At 52.6% G+C, this 18,598-nt stretch overlaps 1 protein-coding gene across 7 annotated transcripts in view; it reads right to left on the bottom strand.

The window, feature by feature from the left end:
• UNKL (unk like zinc finger) overlaps window positions 1–18,598 on the bottom strand; it is a 45,936-nt gene that overhangs the window by 20,831 nt on the left and 6,507 nt on the right. For all 7 annotated transcript variants that reach the window (XM_067012791.1, XM_059038474.2, XM_059038475.2 and 4 more), the window contains 6 exons: window positions 11,483–11,659; window positions 11,003–11,136; window positions 8,087–8,222; window positions 6,529–6,646; window positions 5,044–5,128; window positions 4,408–4,493 (listed from right to left, as the gene is read on the bottom strand). In XM_067012791.1, the coding sequence (XP_066868892.1) occupies window positions 4,408–4,493; window positions 5,044–5,128; window positions 6,529–6,646; window positions 8,087–8,222; window positions 11,003–11,039 (462 nt within the window). In that variant the 5' untranslated portion in view covers window positions 11,040–11,136; window positions 11,483–11,659. The remainder of the gene's footprint in view (window positions 1–4,407; window positions 4,494–5,043; window positions 5,129–6,528; window positions 6,647–8,086; window positions 8,223–11,002; window positions 11,137–11,482; window positions 11,660–18,598) is intronic.

The raw sequence follows: 18,598 nt of genomic DNA, 5'->3' as shown, positions 1-18,598 counted from the left end.
AGAGCACAGAGTTCTTTCACTTAAGTTCAGTTCTGCTGTCAAAGGTGACTGAGATTCAGGAAAATGGGGAAGGGAAGATGTCCTCTATTTCTCACCCCCACTTTAAACGAAAATGGATCATTTGGGACAGCGAGACCCACGCTGAGGTCTGAGCTTCTCCAAACACCCCAACTGACGTATTCCCTTAGGGTCACGACCAAACCACATGCCCCTGAACCCATGCCCAGAGGCGGCCCGAGCTGACCCCAGCACCTCAGATCCCACATGATTCTTGGATGCTCAAAATCTATTTGAGCATGTGCTGAAAATGTCAGGCAGAAGGATGAGCCAGTTGCAATGTCTTGCGTGGTCCTCCAGGGGAAGACTGGGTGTTTCACACTGAAACACTTTGCTTGAATCTTTTTAAGGGAAACTTTGTAATAGGGAAAAACAAATCTGACTCCATATTGGATTGTTTCTTTTGCTTTAACCTTTGTATTCTATTGCTTTTGCTACAAGTTAATCACTAAAAGAATGTTGCCTATAGCCTGAAATACACAGGATAGCCCATTCTCAAAGTTCTGACCTTTAAAGGTTTATCACTTTTCCATTCACACAGAGATAAAAAGTTGCAAAACAGAGCATAACATTTATCTTGTTGGAGGTTTATAGAAAGTGACCAGACCTACGTGGACAGCTTTGAGAACAAAGGATTCCAAGAAGTTCGCAACAACTAACCATACCCCTCCCCTTTTAGTACAAAAGAAGCCTGAATTCTAACTGGGTTCTTTGGGACACTAGTCCACTGTACTCCTGGTCTGCTGGCTTTCCAGATAAAGCTGATATACCTTGCCCCAACAACTCATCTTTCGACTTACTGGCCTGTCATGCAGCAAGCAGTACAACGGACTCGGTAACTTCTTGGAGGATTTTAACTTCTCCCTCAATTTCCAGTCCTGGCCTTAGGCCCACCTGAGTGAGTTCTGTCTCACATAAGGACGAGCAGAGGTGTTGGCCACACGAGGTGCTGCTGTTCATTCTGAAACGGTTACACTGACACACTCGAGTCCCACCTCAGGGTAACTGAGGACCTGTGAGGTGGGCGAATTCAGGTGTACTGTGCCTAAAGCAGCTGTGGGGGAGGTGGGCGAATCCAGGTGCACCCTGCCTAAAGCAGATGTGGGGCTGGGAGCTTGACCAGGGGAGCAGGGTGGCCATCACCCAGGAGAGCAGCCCAGCTCCCTGCCTCACCAAAGGAACTCAGCTGCGTCTGCAGCCAGACATGAGAGGCAGCACACAGAAAGGCTGTGCTAAAGTCACGGCTGGTGAAGAGGAAAAACTCCTCTCGCTACCCAGAGGCAGCGCAGACCCCACAGGCTGAGGGCTGTTCCACGAGACACGCCTGCACCTCAGACACCAATCCAAGTCCCAAGTTGTCACCTGTGCGCCTGACCGACCAGCTGTAAACCAGGGTTTCCATGACCCCCTCCTTGGGTTCCATCTACAATGGAACCCAAGCCATTGTACTATAGCTCACAGAACTCCAGGAAACACATACAAGAGCTCTCGGAACTCAAGGAAACACATAACTATGTTTACTGGCTCATTATGTAATAGAGGATGTGATAAAGGACACAGATGCACAGCCAGGTGAAGAGGCACTCCGGGCAAGGTCTAGAGGGGTCCCAAGTGCAGGAGCTTCTGTCCCCGTGGAGCTGGGGTGTGTCACCCTCCCACACATGGATGTGTTCCCCAACCTGGATGCTCTCCAAACCTCATACTTTAGAGATTTTTATGGAGGCTCATCACGTGGGCACGATCCATTATTGACTCAATCTCCAGCCCCTTCCCCCTCCCCAGAGGATGGGGGTAGGGCTGAAAGTTCCAGGCTTCTAATCAGACCTGGTCTTTCTTGTGACCAGCCCCATCCAGGAGGCCACCAAGAGTCACCTCACTGGAACAAAAGAATTATGAGGGTCTTGGAGTCCTATGTGAGAAACCGCGGGGAGAAGAGACCAATACATATTTTCTATTATTTCACAATGTGTTTCTTTTTTTTTTTTTGCAGTAACGTGGGCCTCTCACTGCTGTGGTCTCTCCCGTTGCAGAGCACAGGCTCCAGCCATGGCTCACGGGCCTAGCGGCTCCACAACATGTGAGATCTTCCCAGACTGGGGCACGAACCTGTGTCCCCTGCATCGGCAGGTGGACACTCAACCACTGCGCCACCAGGGAAGCCCCCACAATGTGTTTCTGTTGAGAGATGCCAGCAGGTCACGTGATGTGGCCAGTTCTGGGCACAGTGAGGAGCGGGTGCCGGCAGCGGAAGCCGACCCACAGCTACGTGGGCCTCACAGCTGGGAGCAAGCAGTGGGGAAGCCGCTTTCCTCTCCCCGGTCGTAGAGGAGGGATTCAAACCCAAGACAGACTCCTCAAACCCAGGACCACATCTACAGGTGATGAGACTCCAGGCATCTCTCCCCTACCAGGGTGAAGTATGTGTGGTGAGGCTCATGGTTTGTCTGTTCAACCAGACTCTCTCTACACTGAAAAGGAAGTGGCAGGAACACCCACTGTGCACAAGGCTGGATTCGGGACTTGTGACAATCCTCACAAACAAATATACTCAGGATGGAGGGGGCAACCAGTAGAGAATGAGAACCTCGCCCTCACCCCCCCCCCCCCCGCCCCGGGCCCCAAGCACAATGCCCTCCCCTGCACGATCTTCCCGTTCAGACCTGGCAGGGCTGCCAGGCCCTCCCTGTGGGGCTGCTGCAACAGGAGACCTGAGAGAGACAAAGCCGAAGTCGCCCAACACACAGCTGGGGCCCAACACCATGCTGGAAGATGGTGTTGCCATGCCAGCCCTGAGGCCATCCACATCCTGGGCCCGAAAGTCAGAGCCAGCCCCAAACAGGATGCTTCATTACTTTTTTTAGTTTTTTTAAAAATTGTGGCGAAATTCACACAAGAGTAATTTTTTTAAAGTGAAGGATTCAGTGGCATTTGACACATTTACGATGTTGTGCGACCCCCACCTCTATCCAGTTCCACATTTCCATCCACAAAGAAACCCTCCCCACTGAGCTCTCACTGCCACCCCTCCCCCAGCCCTGACACCCACTATGTGTTCTAGCACGGTGACTTTTAAGTTGCAAAATAATTAACAGAAGACAAAGGATGCCCTGAGAGTCTGTCTGCAGGGGTGGGCGCACTGTTCTGGCACCACCCAGCGGCCAGAGGCACCTCCTGCAGGGTCCCAGCTTCCCTGTCCAAACAGCCTGGTTGTTGCTTCCTCAGGTACAAGCCACACAGAGGATCCATCCACCCTGGCCCTCAATGGGAGCCAAGCCAGTGGCCCTCTGACCACCACCTGAAACCACAACTGTCACACCCCCTGGGAGCCACCAAGAAGGTGAGGAGGGGACTAGCTTCTGCCTCTGCCAAGCGCCAGCTCTGCTACTGGAAGAGAGTGGTGGTCTCGAATGCTCCTCCGCGCTGAAGGAGCAGAGGGCTCCTCTAAGCAAACCCCACCTCAGCTGTCCTCACCTTTCCTGTCCTTCTCTTTTTTCAGAAAAGCACCAAGTGGAAAGAAAGACAGGGAGGGGAAACACCTGAGGTTTTTTCCAGTTTCCTTCCGAGAACCAATCCCAGGCGGCCACCTCCTCAATGACACCAACACAACAGATAAAATCGCGTGCGAGGGCTTCCCTGGTGGCGCAGTGGTTGAGAGTCCGCCTGCTGATGCAGGGGACACGGGTTCGTGCCCTGGTCTGGGAAGATCCCACATGCTGCAGAGCAGCTGGTCCCATGAGCCATGGCCGCTGAGCCTGCATGTCCGGAGCCTGTGCTCCGCAATGGGAGAGGCCACAACAGTGAGAGGCCCGTGTACCACAAAAAAAAACATGTGCGAGGAAGAGGATCATCCTCAGAGACGTAAGGCAGAGCCAAGGAGCCCACAACCATGCCCACGACCATGCCAGGGCGACGGATGGGACGCAGGATGGGGCCCCCCCATTGTCCCCTCCACCTGCACGGGCACAAGGGTCCTAACCCACCAGGCCCCCCATCTCTCACTGCCCAAATCTCACTGAGATGCCTGGGTCTGCCCTCGCACCTCGTTGGGGACCCGCCTCTCCTGCCCTTCAGGGTTCCCCCTGGACTCGCGGCCCCTCTTCACACTCAGCCAGAGACCGTGTCTCGCACATGACCAATATGTGCGTGTCTGGCAAAAGGCAAGGCTGGGCAAGTACACCCGGGCCAGGACTCAGCCAGGATTCTTCTAGATTCTTCTATAAGGAGCCGCCAACCCTGCAGGCAGGCCGCCTCCAACCATCTCACCCAGAGATCGCATCCATCCATGTACCTAACACTGGATTCAAACCAAACAGCAGAGCAGGCACCCTCCTCGGGACGCTGTCCACTTACGTGTCCAGGCTGCCCACTGGGGGCCACGGGGCCACTGGTGGAGGTGAGGTCTCGGCAGCCCCAGTCGCTGGCCATTCCAAGACTCTCTGCCGAGAAAGGGGGTGGCGGGCTTTGAGTGGCTGCTGGCTGAGACTTTGGTTAAAGAGACCCCACAGATCAGGGAGGGCAAGCGTGCGCTAGTCTCTAACGGGTCGGCCAGAGACGCTGTAAGCCGAGCTGACAGCATGGGACCCTGGTGTCTTCCAGAGCGAATCATGAACGACTCCAACAGCAGAAAATAATGGAAAATTTCAACAGGAAAAGCCACCCTCACCATTAAAATAAAAAATAGTAAAATCAGAATTTGCAACTATGCTCATAAGAACAGGAACCCCAAATCAAAAAGCTTTAAGAGGAAGCTCTCAGGAACACCGGGGGAAGGGCCGTGTCCGTACATTTCCCGTCACCGATGTGGTTTCTGCCTTTGGGGACTTTTTATGGGCTCACCTGGCCATCAAAATTACTACACTCACGGCCCTGGGGTGCCCAGAGGCAGGGCCATGCTGAACCCCATGAAGCCCAGAGCCCCGCCGACCCTCCCAGCTGCCCCCGACCGAGGCTGAGCCCTGCTTGCTCCAGGTGCACCGAGGTACTCACTCTCCACGTGCGCAAAAGCACAGAAGGGGCCCCGAGGGCAGTGCCCAGTCTGTCGCATGTCGTTGCACTTCGTAGACTTATAGATCTAGGAAATGAAAATAAAACAGAAAATAGAGAGGCTGGACTGGAAACCTGTTTCCGTGGGAGGCCCAGAGCTGGCTGGGTCTGGCCTCCTCCTTCCAGCAGGAGGCCCAGAGCTGGTAATCACAAGGGGGTCCTGAAAAAGAGGGATGTGGACACCGCACCCCCCATCCCCACTCCTCCCAGCAGTCCCGGGACGCCCTGTCTGCGCAGGGCCAGTCAGCCTGGGAAACCGTGTGGGCCTGAGGCTGCTCCTGCAGCGCCTGTCCTTGAAATCACATAACAGGTCAGCTTGTCCACTTGGCATTTCCTGAAAGATGCACCTGGTTCAGTGCCTGGTATACAGCAGGTGCGCAAGAAATGCCTGTTAAGTGACCACGTGCGTCCACTCCATGGCCAGACCCAAGGCTGCTTCATTTGGGTGTGGCCCCACAGCACAGACTGCCCAGGAAGGACAGTGTCCTCTAAGCCCCAGACACCCTCATGGGCGCTGCCACCCGCCCCCTTCCCTGCCCGAAACGCTGCTCGTTCCCTGTGGCTCTTTGACCATCCCCTGAGCACCTGCACTGAAATTTTAAGAGTCACCAACAAAAGCAATTTCAAAAGGTCTCCAGTTCAGAACTACAAATATCAGGAGTCTTAAGTGTTGTTTTATACACACTTTGAAGCACTGAATCTCTAGACAGAAGAAACTTTTAAGAAAGGAAACACCACAGCATTTCAGACCAGGAACCCACCCCTCCCTGGAGCCCAGGTGCCCCAGTGGGCACAGCTGGGCACTCCTTCACTGCAGAGCCTGCTCCCAGCCTGGCCCTGACCCTCCTGGTCCCGGTGCTCTGATGCTCTCCCGTGGGCTCAGGGGCCTTGTGTGCTTGTTCGTTTTTAACACAAATCCTAGTGTGCAGCAAAGGGTTAACTCCATGGCTTCCCTGTCCACACCCGCATGCCCCAAAGGAAGGACTGGCTTTGATGGGCTCAGGGAGGTGACTCTGAGCCCCTGGAATGCCCTGCCTGGTCGGGTCTCTGTTTACCTGGGGCCCTGGGCCATGCCACATAGTGACTTAAGGTGGGCCTGGGCCATGCAGCATTGGCTCAGCCTCTGCAGGGGGCCAGAGACTGAGGTCAGCCACATCTGCTGACCGACCCCCCAGTAAAAACCCTAGATGCCAAGGCTTGGGTGACTTCCCAGCTGGTGGCACTGTGAGTATGGCCACAAAAATGGCCAAACGTGGTGGCTAGGAGAAGGATACACCGTCCACAGTGCGTGCCTGGTCTCCCCAGGACCCGCCCCTATGGCCTCGATTCTTTGCTGATTTTAATTGCATTCTTTCCGTGTGAAGAACCATAGGTGCTGAGCCCTGCGAGTCCTTTGAGCCCGTCCCTGGACCGGGGGTGCTCCCGTACCTCGGGGTGGAACTGCTGCTCTGTGCGCGAGTGGCAGTACTGACAGCTGTCCCCGCTCTCGCACCTGGAGGGCTCGCCCCACTCGTCACCGTGCTTCACGCTGGGGCAGGGGGTGGACCTGGGGGACAAGGAGGAGTCAGCGGAGGATGGATGTCCTCCCCACATGCCCTGGGGCGTCAGGCTGTCCGCACAGTGCTGAGCACACGTGCACCACCAGGGGACATGGGTGCCAGCCCTGGAAGCACTGGCCCCTTCCTCACCAGGACAGGCAAAAAAAAAAAAGCAGGGTGGCAATTTCCCTGGCCATCCAGTGGTTAGGACTCTGCGCTTCCACTGCAGGGGGCGGGGGTTCGATCCCTGGTCAGGGAACTAAGATCCCACATGCCGCAGAGTGCGGCCAAAAAAAAAAAGCAGTGCAGGTGCATGGTGGAACCCAGAAGGCATTCGGGAGCCCGTTTTCATTTTCTACAAAATGTGAAGTGAGTCTGAGTCAGAGCCACCGATGTCACTGTGACAAGCACCTCGGAGATACAGTCAGGCCTCCAGTAGCAGGAGGAGACCAGTCCCAGTCCCCACCCAGCCCACAAGGGGACCACACTCTGTTTTCCCGTGAGACTGTTTCAAAATTGAACCTGAGACTTTGGTCCTACAATATGAAAACCCTAACCAATACCCTCTATTCTTCACGTACTTCCTGGCAGCTTTATTGTACTGGATTTATTTTAAAAATTATCATCTGGGGGAAATAAAACTTTTACTTTTTACAATTTTCTATCCCTTTGATACGCAGTAAATTAACTTCATCTTCTCAAGATGACATCGGTGACTAAAAGCCAAAGGTTCTCTGTCCCTCAACTCAAACTACTCAGAACAGTGACTGTCATAAAAACAACTTTCTCTATCTGAAAGTGAGGGCTCTCGGGCAGGTGAGGTGGCATCAAATTATTAGAGAGAGGCTCTTTGCTCCAAGAACAAGCTCTACACAGAGCTCGGGACCCAAGAGAGGAGCGAGGTGAGGGCCAAGGTGCCCAGGCGCCCCTGGGGTTCCATGTCCCCAGACCCCCACCGCACCCAGTGCTGGGTCCATCCAGCAAGTTGGCAAACCTGAGGCTAAGCTGGGCACCAAGGTGAGGGCAGCTGGAGTGAGGAGGAGACGGCCTAGGAAGAGACCAGGACTGCCAGGTGCATGACACCAGGTGAGGCCCAAATCCACCACCCCGAGGACATCAGTCCCCCGGAGAGTGTGAAGTCAGGCTGTGGGCACTGGGACTCTCAGCTCGCAAGGGCCAGTTCCTTGCCAGAAGGCGCTCTTGCTGGCAGGGACACACAGGTCACAGGAGGGAGGCCGGGGGAGGGGGGGAAATGGAGGAGGCACGCCCTGACCGCATTTGCCAGCTGGCTGGACACCGGGGCCTCTGGGGAGAGTGAAGGGAGCAGAGGGGTGGCTGCCTAAACTAGAGCCTCGAGCCGACGTGAGTGTGAACAGAGGGGACCGCCGGGCTGGGCCCACACCAGAGAAGTTGGCCAGAGCCCTGCGGTGCCCGTGGCCTAGGCTCACCTGTACTGGAACCTCCGCGGATCCCGCCGCCGGTCCCTGCTGTTGTGGAAGTGTGGGCATGCGTAGCCCTGGCGGCACAGGCGCGGCGGCTTGGGGCACTGCTCTGTCTTGTAGTTGCCTAGCACGAAGTTGGTATCTGAAAAACAGGGGTCCACACGGAAACGTGCACACGTGTGCTCACGGCAGCCATACAGCCAAAAGGTGTCCACCGGCAGATGATGGGTAAACGCCATGTGGCCCATCCATGTGGTGGAGCATCACTCGGCCATGAAGAGGAGTGAAGCACTGACACACACTACAATGTGGATGAGACTTTAACAATCTGAACACACAATGCTCAGTGAGAGAAGCAGACACAGAAGGCACATGTTGTATGATTCTACTTATAGGAAACATCCAAAACAGGCAAATCCATAGACAGAAAGTAGATTAGTGGGTATCAGGGGCCGGGGCTTCTTTGGGGAGAGTAGATAAGAGTTTTAGAACCAGATAAAAGTGATGGGTGCACAACACTGTGAACATACTAAAAACCTCCAAAATACACTTTAAAATGGCTCATTTTACACCCAATAAAGTACCATACAAATTTTAAAAGTAAATAAATAAAAATAAATAAAATGGCTCATTTTAACCCCAAGGTAATGATGGGCACTGGGTGATGCTGACATGTCAATGCAGGCTCTCAGCTGTGACAAATATCCCACTGCAGGGGGGCTGCCGTGTGTGTGGAGGTACCAGATATGTGAGGACTCCCTGAACTTTCCACAATGTGGAACCTAAAACTGCTCTAAAAAAATAAAGTCTATTTTTTAAGTAGTTAATTTCATGTTACCTGAACAAAAAAACCACCAGGGGTCATTTAAAAGCAGTAAGGGATGAAAGGAGATTCTTAAATATCATACCCATTCTTGCTTGGGTTGGTTAATAATTGACCCTCCCCATTTTTTTTTTTTAATTACAAAGTGACATTGTTTTTAAATACACTTGCCCAGCGGGGCTGACCCTCAAGGCATGGAGGGGAAGACAGTGGTGGAGGGAGGGTGTGTTGCCTGGCCAACACTGAGAGCCGCAGCGCCACACCCAAGACACGCTTCCACACCCACATTTAATGGCACCACCCCCCACACACCAAACTCAGTTCCAAATAATTGATAAAATGACAAGGAATGTGAACCACACAGCAGGGCACAGAGAGGACAAAAGGAGTTTAAACAGAAAAGATGATTTTAAGTTCACAAGCATTCACAGAGGACCTCCATCAGACATGAGGTCCTGCGCTAAGTGGCATGAACCACAAAGAAGTGAGAGGCGTGGCAGTGCCCATGAGTCACAGGGGCTCCGGGACGCCCTTTAGTGGGTGACGGATGAATGGTCCACCCAGATGGGGAGAATTATTCAGCAATAAGAAGAAAGGTGCTAAGATAATATGAGAAAAAAAAGAAGAAAGGCACTACCAAGCCCCAAACAGACACAGGGAACCCTGAATACACAGCACTAAGTGCAAAGGCTACACACACTGTGTGATCCCAACTGTCTGACAAAACAATGGGGTGAAAGATCAGTGGTCACCAGCAGTGGAGCACAGAGGATCTTAGGGCAGTGACACTACCTGCATGACATCATAATGGAGGATCCGTGTCTTTATACATTTGCCCAAACCCGGAGAATGCACAATGCAGGAGTAAACTGTGCCGTTAGTTAATAATCATGTAGCAATATTGGTTGTCTATTGTAACAAATGTTACCTCACCAACACAAGACGTTCATGATATGCAATTTTTCTGTTAACCAAAAACTTCCCTAAAAAATAAAATCTACTAATTAAAAATCCAAACCACGGGCGCTGAGGGTTAGTTACCCGGCCAGACCCGACCCAGTGCCTCCTCCCACTTTCCTCCCTCAAGCTCAGCCTGCCTGACAGTGACAAGAGAGGACCTGTACCCCCACCTGCACCACCAGCCAGAGCTCACAGGTGGAGCCTGTGGTCCAGGACCAGGGAGACCGAGGGGCTGCGACATGAGAAGGACAAGTCCCGAGGCAGGGAGCGGTGGGCACAGCCCTCCCTCTGTGCAAGCCTCTCCCCAGAGGGACATGGCGACGCTGGGACCCCCATATATGCTGTGGGTCCAGGCCCCCCACACTGCAGGCACAATGGAAGGCCAGGCTCCTCAGCGCTCCTGCTGGGCCCGCCTGAGGCCCGGGCATCAGGAAGGCCTGGGCAGCCACCTTTGTTAATTCGTCCCTGGGCCCAGGGTGGCATAGGATTCGGCAGGTGGGAGAGAGACCCTTGTAGGGAATTCATCGCTGGAGTAAGTGCGGCCTTGAAGCGTTTACGCACGAGAGCAAAGTCGGTCCAAGGAGACACGGCATTACCGAGGGGGGTTCTCTTAAAACTGCACCACCCTCGGGAAACATCCAAACAGGCAGCTCCAAGGAGACATAGCCAGGCTAGTGAGTGCCAGGGCTGGGAAGGGGAGACCACTGATGGGTGGTCTGTCCAGGTTTCTGTTCGAGGTGATGGAAATGTTCTGGAACCAGAGTTGATGGTTGCACAACACTGTGGTGCACCAAATGCCACGGACCTGTGACTTTCGGATGGTTAAAATGGAAAATTTACATGATGGGTATTTTACAATTAAACAAACCTCACTGCCCATAGCCATCATCTGTGGAGGCTGCTGGGGATCAGGCTGGCTCTGGAACCAGACACCTGGCAGGAGCTGTGCCAGCCATGCAGGCCCCTCCCCCAGAGCAGCCTGGGGACCAGATGGGCTGCTGGAGGGGCTGAGGGTGATGTGCTCGAATGGAGCCTTGGTCTCTCCTTCTGACCTGTAAAGGGGGCGACGAGGTCCACACCGTGCGGGCACTTTACAGACAGAGACGAGCCCCCTGCCCCAGCAGCGGCTGCAGGGTTACCTTGCCACCGGGGGTCCTCGCCCAGGATCTTCTCCATCAGGGCCTGGCTGGCCAAGACCCCAGGCTGCAGGTCAGGGACGCCATCCCCAGCACTGAGCTGGCCGTTCTGCAGGGCTTCCTGGGCCTGCAGCTCCCTGCAACCAAACGGCACGTGGTCACGGTGCTGCAACCTGTCCGAAGCCTCCGACGGCGAGACAGCCACCGCTTCTGTCACTTTACGGAGCCATCTACGTGAGGGTTCAGGACATGCAGGCCACGGCCTTGGGGCCCCCGTCCCGGGGTGACAGTCTTGGCCCAAATCCCAAGAGCCTCAGAGCCGAGCGTGTGAGACACCACAAGCTCCCCCGGGTCCGGGTCAGGAGGGAGAAAAAGGGTCACTTTCTCATTAGGAGTAAAATCAAGGCCCAGAAAGAGCTGCTTGAGGCAAGCAATGCCCGAAACACAGGGAGGAGAGTGGCTCCCAGCAGGACGGCCACTCACCTGATGTCACACACGGGCGGCCGCAGGTCCAGAGGGCCGTGCGCGAAGGCGCAGTGCAGCCCATTCTTCACGCAGTGGCCCCGGGCATCCGTCTCATGGATGCACGTGCCCGTCTTGTAGTAGCGCAGGTGATACTTGCGCTCCGTGTCCCCGGTCGTCCGGTGCAGGTACGGACATCTGGGAAGCAGAAGACGACACACACTGTCTGGGTCCTGGGGTCACCATGGTGTCAACCTGCTCCCGGCAGCTGGTTCTTGTCTCCTTTTCCCAAACACCTGCTCTAGTCGGAGGATGAACAGCACTGGACAGAGCACCCATCCCTGCTCCAGACCTTCCCCCACGGCACTCAGAACCCCACAAATCCCTCAATTACACATGGGAGAAAAATACAGCACCCAAGTTACCCAAAAATCACCCTTCATAATTTTTTGAATAAAGTGGAAAACAAAGTTCCCCCATCAAGTAAGGGGCTGGCGGCCTCTCCCATCCCCTGTCCAGGTGCTTTCAGGGACCCCTCGAGGGAGGTGGAGGAGCCTGGAAGGGCTGGAGGAGGACGCTGGGGGGAGACAGGCTAGGGAGAAGCAACTGCGGGGAGGCACGGATGGGACAGCATCCCACAGGCCACACAAAGGCCCGGAGCCACGCACTCCCAGGGAGAGCCACACGCAGCTCCCTGAGCAGCAAGGATTAGGGTTAGGGTGAGGGCTCCTGCTGCAGGGAGGTGGCAGTGGCAGAGGTGGCTCTGCCCCAGCAGACATGGGGCAGGGGACTGAGCCCACCTCAAGGTCAGTCCCTTCAGACAAGAGCCAGAGACACAGAAGAATGAGAGGGGATACACAAAGGACTCTGAGCAGCCCCGAGTGGCCCAAGGCCAAGGCAGAACCATAGCTGCAAGTCCCCAGATCTAAAAACAAGGCCATCACCCCCAGAGATGGCTGGGGAGCACTGTGTGGGGCTTGGGAAAGGTCCACTCTCACCTCGCTGCCTGGCAGGCTGTGGACCTGGGTGCTGGGAGCACCTGTGGGGGTGGGGGGCTCCCCATGCAGAGCACAGATTGATGGACAAGTCCAAAAGTAAAAGAAAAAACGACTTAGGGACCAACCAGTCTAAACCCCTGTCTGGTAAGATGAAGAAACAGAGGCTCAGAGTTCGGACAGCTCACCTCAGACCTTATGGAACACCTCGGGTGTGCAGGCCATGAGAGCGGGACAGAGGACGCCATGCCCCTGCAAGTCCCCAGGTCCCCTGGAGCCAACCAAGCAAAAGGCAAATGCCGTGGGCCCAGAAGATCCAGATGCACTCCCAGAAGAGCTGGGGTCTCGAAGATACATGTGCCCCCATGATCACAGCAGCATGAGTCACAAGAGCTTAAAGCTGGAAATAAATCGAGTGTCCACCAACTGATGGATGGATGAACAAAACATGGTCCATGCAGACAGTGGAATGAGCACTGATACAGGCTACAACAGGGATGAACCTTGAAAATATTCTGTTAAGTTAAAGAAGCCAGACACAAAAGGACAAATACTGTGTGGGTCCATTCCCATGAGGTCCCTAAAGCAGTCAAATTCATAGCAACAGAAAGTAGAGGGTGGGGGTAGGATAGGGAGGGTGGGAGGGAGGGAGATGCAAGAGGGAAGAGATATGGAGACATATGTATATGGATACCTGATTCACTTTGTTATAAAGCAGAAACTGACACACCATTGTAAAGCAATTATACTCTAATAAAGATGTTAAAAAAAAGACAAAAAAAGAGAAAATATATATCATGTACTACCTAAATCTTTTTATAGCATGCTGATGAAACAGAGAATAATATATTACTGTTTCAAAGTTGTTTGAAAACAATTATACTAAGCATTTTCTCATTTTTATTAAGTCAATAAATATGTATTAAATATGTGAGTATAATAAATAGAATAAAGAAAACAAAACAAACAAAAAGAGAAAGTAGAGGGTGGGTGCCAGGGGCTGGGGGAGGGAAAGGGGGAGTAAGTGTGTAACGGGACAGAATTTCTGTCTGGGAGGAAGAATCTGGAAATAGATGGCAGTCATGGTTGTACAACATTGTGAATGTAATTAATGCCACTGAATCACACATTTAAAAATGGTTAAGTGCACCACAACTACTGAGCCTGCATTCTAGAGCCCGTGTGCCACAACTACTGAAGCCTGCATGCCTAGAGCCCGTGCTCCGCAACAAGAGAAGTCACCGCAGTGAGAAGCCCCCACTCGCCAGAACTAGTGAAAGCCCGCACGCAGCAACGAAGATGCAACTCAGCCAAAAATAAATAAATTAATTAATTAATTTAAAAGATGGTTAAAATGGCAAACTTTATGGATGTTATCACAACTTTAAACAAAGCCCATTGGAGACAGAGAAGAGAGAGAGCGAGATGGTCTCTATGTTCGTGTTGAAATACACCACACTTACAGGGAAGCATGTCACAGGTCATACCTGGATGGCCTGTGGCATTTCACAAACCAACACCTGAGTGACAGCACCCAGTTCAAGAGGACAGAACACAGCCAGCCCCTCGGGCCCCTCACATGGGCACGAGGTGGGGGGGAGGACTACACTCTCTTACACTTTCTTGTGAGTGGCGGGAACTGAAAATGAGGCAATTCCTCCAATTAACTCTGCATAAACACATCTGGGGCAAGCCCAGCTGTCGTTGCCAATCACCAAAGATCCGTGAGAAAAAGGAAAAGCGGAAGATGGAGAAAGCAGTTTACGAGACAAGCTGGTCCCCACCTTGTGAAAAGAGAAAAGAAAAAACTTAAAGAATTATGACTGTATTACATACAGACAAGAAAAAGGAAACACTGCCTGTGCAGACAGTGCTCTCTGTGCCCAAATAGGAGCTGTCTCCTTCGTGTTCTCAAAGATAAGTTCCAAGGAACATTTTCAGGACGTGTGAGTGAAATGGTCAAATATCTACTTGGGATTTTTACTATATATTGATGCAGCCTTGATTAAAATCCCTCACTACAGAGTTACATCTTACGTTTTAAGCTCCTCCAAAAGAGCTCCTGTGCATCTCTTCACAAGCACTGGTATGTAACTCAGTCTCTGGGTCCCCAGAGAGGTGAGGCTGTCATGGAGCAGTCTCTGCCACACCAAGGAACCTGTTCTAGAACAAGGAACCCCCTCCCACTTTTCACATTAATATATAGACTAATATCACTATCAAAGAACGGGTAGAAATAGAGAGGCCAGGAACTCACAGAACAATGGGTTAGAAAAATAAACAAGGAACTTACAAAAGAGAAAATGCAAAGGGTCTGGACCACTGAGAGGCACTCATCTTGCTTCTGATGAGAGAAATGCACCTGGAGGCCCACCTGTTCCCTGGCAAAACCCCAGGGCTATAGTAAAGCAACACTGCTGCTGGCAAGAACACCAAGTGACAGGCACCAAAAGGACAGGTGCCATTACCCTCTGTCCCAGCAATCCCCAAAGACAGACTGGCACACAGAGATAAAAAGATGTTTTGTTCATAATCACCAAAGGCTGGAGACAACCGAGTTGTGTGATAAACTTCAAGGGAGCTCAGCGCGGCTTGGAGGAATGAGCAGTCTGTGTGGACGGCTTTGGAGGGGGTGCCAGGTGGTACCGTGAGGGAAAAGCACTAAGAAGAGGGAGTGCAGGACTTCCCTGGTGGCACAGTGGTTAAGAATCTGCCTGCCAATGCAAGGGACGTGGCTTTGAGCCCTGGTCCGGGAAGATCCCACATGATGTGGAGCAACTAAGCCCGTGCACCACGATTACTGAGCCTGCACTCTAGAGTCCACGAGCCACAATTACTGAAGCCCACGCGCCTAGAGCCCGTGCTCCACAAGAGAAGCCACCGCAATGAGAAGCCCGCACACCACAACGAAGAGTAGTCTTCGCTCGCCGCAACTAGAGAAAGCCTGCACACAGCAACAAAGACCCAACAAAGCCAAAAATAAAATGACTAACTAAATAAATAAATTTATTTTTTAAAAAAGAAAAGGGAGTGTAGCACCCTATGGTTTACATCGGAAGGTGGGGGAGGGGAACAAGAATACAGATATGTCTGCTTATATCAAAAATTATGGAGAGAGGAGCTATTGTTTCATGGGGACAGAGTTTCAGTTTGAAGATGGAAAAGTTCTGGAGGTGGATGGTGGTGATGGCTGCACAACACTGCAAATAAACTTAACTCCACTAAACTGTACAGTTAAAAAAGCTAAGATGATAAATTTAACGTTATGTATGTTTTACTACAATAAAAATAAAATAAAATGACTTTAATAGGAAAAAGGCCATTTTGCAAAAACAGTTCCCATCTTCAGAAACACTCACAATCTACTATAAGTTAAAGCAAAAGAATTCCAGAGTCTGGGGAGAGGGGGACCAGCACATCAGAGCCGAGGCACTGCCTGTTGCTTTATCTATGGAACCCAGTCCGCACAGCTGTGCTGCAGCAGGACCACACGGACCACAGGCATTGCCAATGTGCTAACTGCAGGCTGTGGCAAAGGCTGCGTGCACCCCCACAGCTCCAGGGAGTGAATGTGGTGGGCGACACCTCCCCCATTTCCTCATGTTCCCTAATGGTCCCTCAGGTCAGCTCTAAGCATCATTTCGTTTCCTTGCCAGTACCATCACTGTGGCAACCAGAGCCCAGCCAAGGTTCCCCCTCTTGCCAGCACTGAGCACTGAACAGGCACTATTATTTCACTAGGGGCATGTCACCTCTGCTTATTACATGACTTCAAAGCATAAGCTAAGATTAAAATATTGGAGGACATTTAATGAAAAGAAAATGGCTTCACCTAAGAACATCTAAGAGGCAAAAGGGAAAACCTTAGAGAAAACACAATGGCAGAACGTAGACCCTCACTGAAGCGGGGAAGAGGCTGGGGGGAACCCCAGGGGTCAGTCCAATACCGCGTGCAGATGCTTCCTCGCCACAGGAGTTCACTCATCCATCCCGGGGGCCACTGACAGCCCTGCAGCACCTGTAATGTGATTCGGTTCCACAGCCCACCAAATTCAGGGTGGCACCTGTGGTTCTCAAAACCATCCATGACAATTAGTGACCCAATCAGTGTAATTAAAACAAGCCTCCATGGATGGTGTGATGCAGCAGTACATGCCAGACACAGGTCTGCCATGATGCTCTGGAACCACTGAAACTAGGAGGGAGGGGTAAAGAGGAACACAGCAGGGACTCGAGGCTGCTGCCTGTGTCTCCAGGAGAGCCAGAAATCATCCCTTTCCTTCCCGCAACCCATCCAAAACAAAGGTGGACCCACAAACTCAGTTCCACTATACATCAACATCGGTCAGCAAGCCAGGCTGGAGCGCATCACAACCACCTGGAGGGTCTGCTAACCCCAGACCATCTGATCTGAGCAGAAACCTTGGGTAGAAACTGCCGGTAAATTCCCAGGTGCTGCTGCTGCTGATGATCTGGGGGCCGCGCTGGGAGAACCACTGGGCTGAGACGGACACTCAAGCACAACATGATTCTCTCCTAGTCCTCAGGGAGCTCAGGCATAGGTGGGGACCAGAATACAGCACAGAAATAACTGAGGTGTGAACTGGACCAGAACCGAGCAGCGGATATGGAAAATGAGTGGCAGCAGAAAAATGGGAAAAGGAAGACCTGTGTGCCACAGACAACTGGGGATGGCGAAAAGGTGGGGCTTGTGGGGAGAAGCTTGAGTGTCCCCCTCTTCTCTGACACTAGGGGTGGGGGTTGCCAGTTAACCCCATGTGGACCACACACCCATCCATTCAGCCCGGCACCCCCAGCCTCTTGCTTCCAAGGGCTGCTCTGGACTCTCGAGCCAGGCCAGCGACCCCTCATTAATCCCTAACATGGACCATCAGCTCGGCAACAAGCCCACCTCCCTCCTCTGTGCCCAAAAAGCTGCCACCCTCTCTGAGGAACCTGTCTCTGCTGAGGCCATCTCCCCACTTGCCTCCAAGGAGCACCAGAGCTCCCTGTGCCAGGCGCTCCTTCCCAGTCACCTCCTCATCCCTGGCCCTTCAATCAAAGCAGGAGGGCCTGAAATGCTACAATCACTCTCACGTTCTTCTGTGTCTTCTACCTACTGGTCTCTGACAGGTCCAACTCAGTCACCTAACTGTAATTTCTTTCCTTAAGTTGGCTGATTTGTAAAGCCTGTGTCTTCCTCTACACTGTTAAGTAGCTCCCTGACTCCTAAATATTATGTTTTAACATGGCCTGCCCTTGGCTTTCACCTCACCCCGAATGCCCAAGCAGAGTTCACTTATATGGTCAGTTTAAACAGCAACAGTTTATAACCATCCTGAAGTGAACAGACTTTCACCTAAGCCTTAGGTCCTAGGACACCTGACTTTTTAAATTTAAACATTGCAGGAGCATCTCTCAACAGACAAGTCAGACTAAGGACAAGTATGACACAGCAGGCACACCAAGACTTGGGCATGTAGAAAAGTTTCTGTACATCAGCAAGCTCCCACAGTGCCCAGATTCACGGGTGGGAGGTCCCAGGCAACATGCAGTGAGGAGGGAGGGAGCTGTGGGGAGAAGTGCCGGGCCTGCCAAGTGAAAACATGGTAGGGAGCCCTACCAACAACAAGACAGATCTCTAGAGCCAATCCGGAAACTTATAGCACAGTAATGGGGCAGGCTCACTTCTTATTAAAACCAGGAAAACCTATAAAATGTGAGGTCTCGAGGGCCACCTCCAGGGACTGCCTGCTTGTGGCAGAAGGAGGGTTATCAGGAAAGAGGATGGTCACTTTGTACTCCGTATAGTTGGGGACTGCTTGTATTGTCTGCCAATGAAAATGTTCCCTGGGATGGGCCCCTCAGACCGCTGGAAGGGCCTTTGCTTTTCATACATCAGAACCTACCTCTGTAAACGCACCTGACATGCAATTACAAGCACAAAACGGACACACGGTCTCCTGGAAGCGGAAGCACACCTAGGTTCCAGGTGGGAAGACCCGTCCTGACGGTCTACGGTCCTGCGCAGCCAACAGAACTAGCTGGGGGGCTGGGGCTGTCCACACCCACTGCCTCTCTCAGAGCAGCTTTCAGGATGTGGCTGGACCGCGACAAACCTCCGGCCAAGCTTCGCTCCGGC

The sequence above is a fragment of the Kogia breviceps genome, chromosome 14, assembly GCF_026419965.1.
Source record: "Kogia breviceps isolate mKogBre1 chromosome 14, mKogBre1 haplotype 1, whole genome shotgun sequence".
Classification (NCBI taxonomy): domain Eukaryota; kingdom Metazoa; phylum Chordata; class Mammalia; order Artiodactyla; family Physeteridae; genus Kogia; species Kogia breviceps.
Note: the sequence above shows the minus strand (reverse complement) of the source record. Positions and strands in the feature narration are given on the sequence as shown.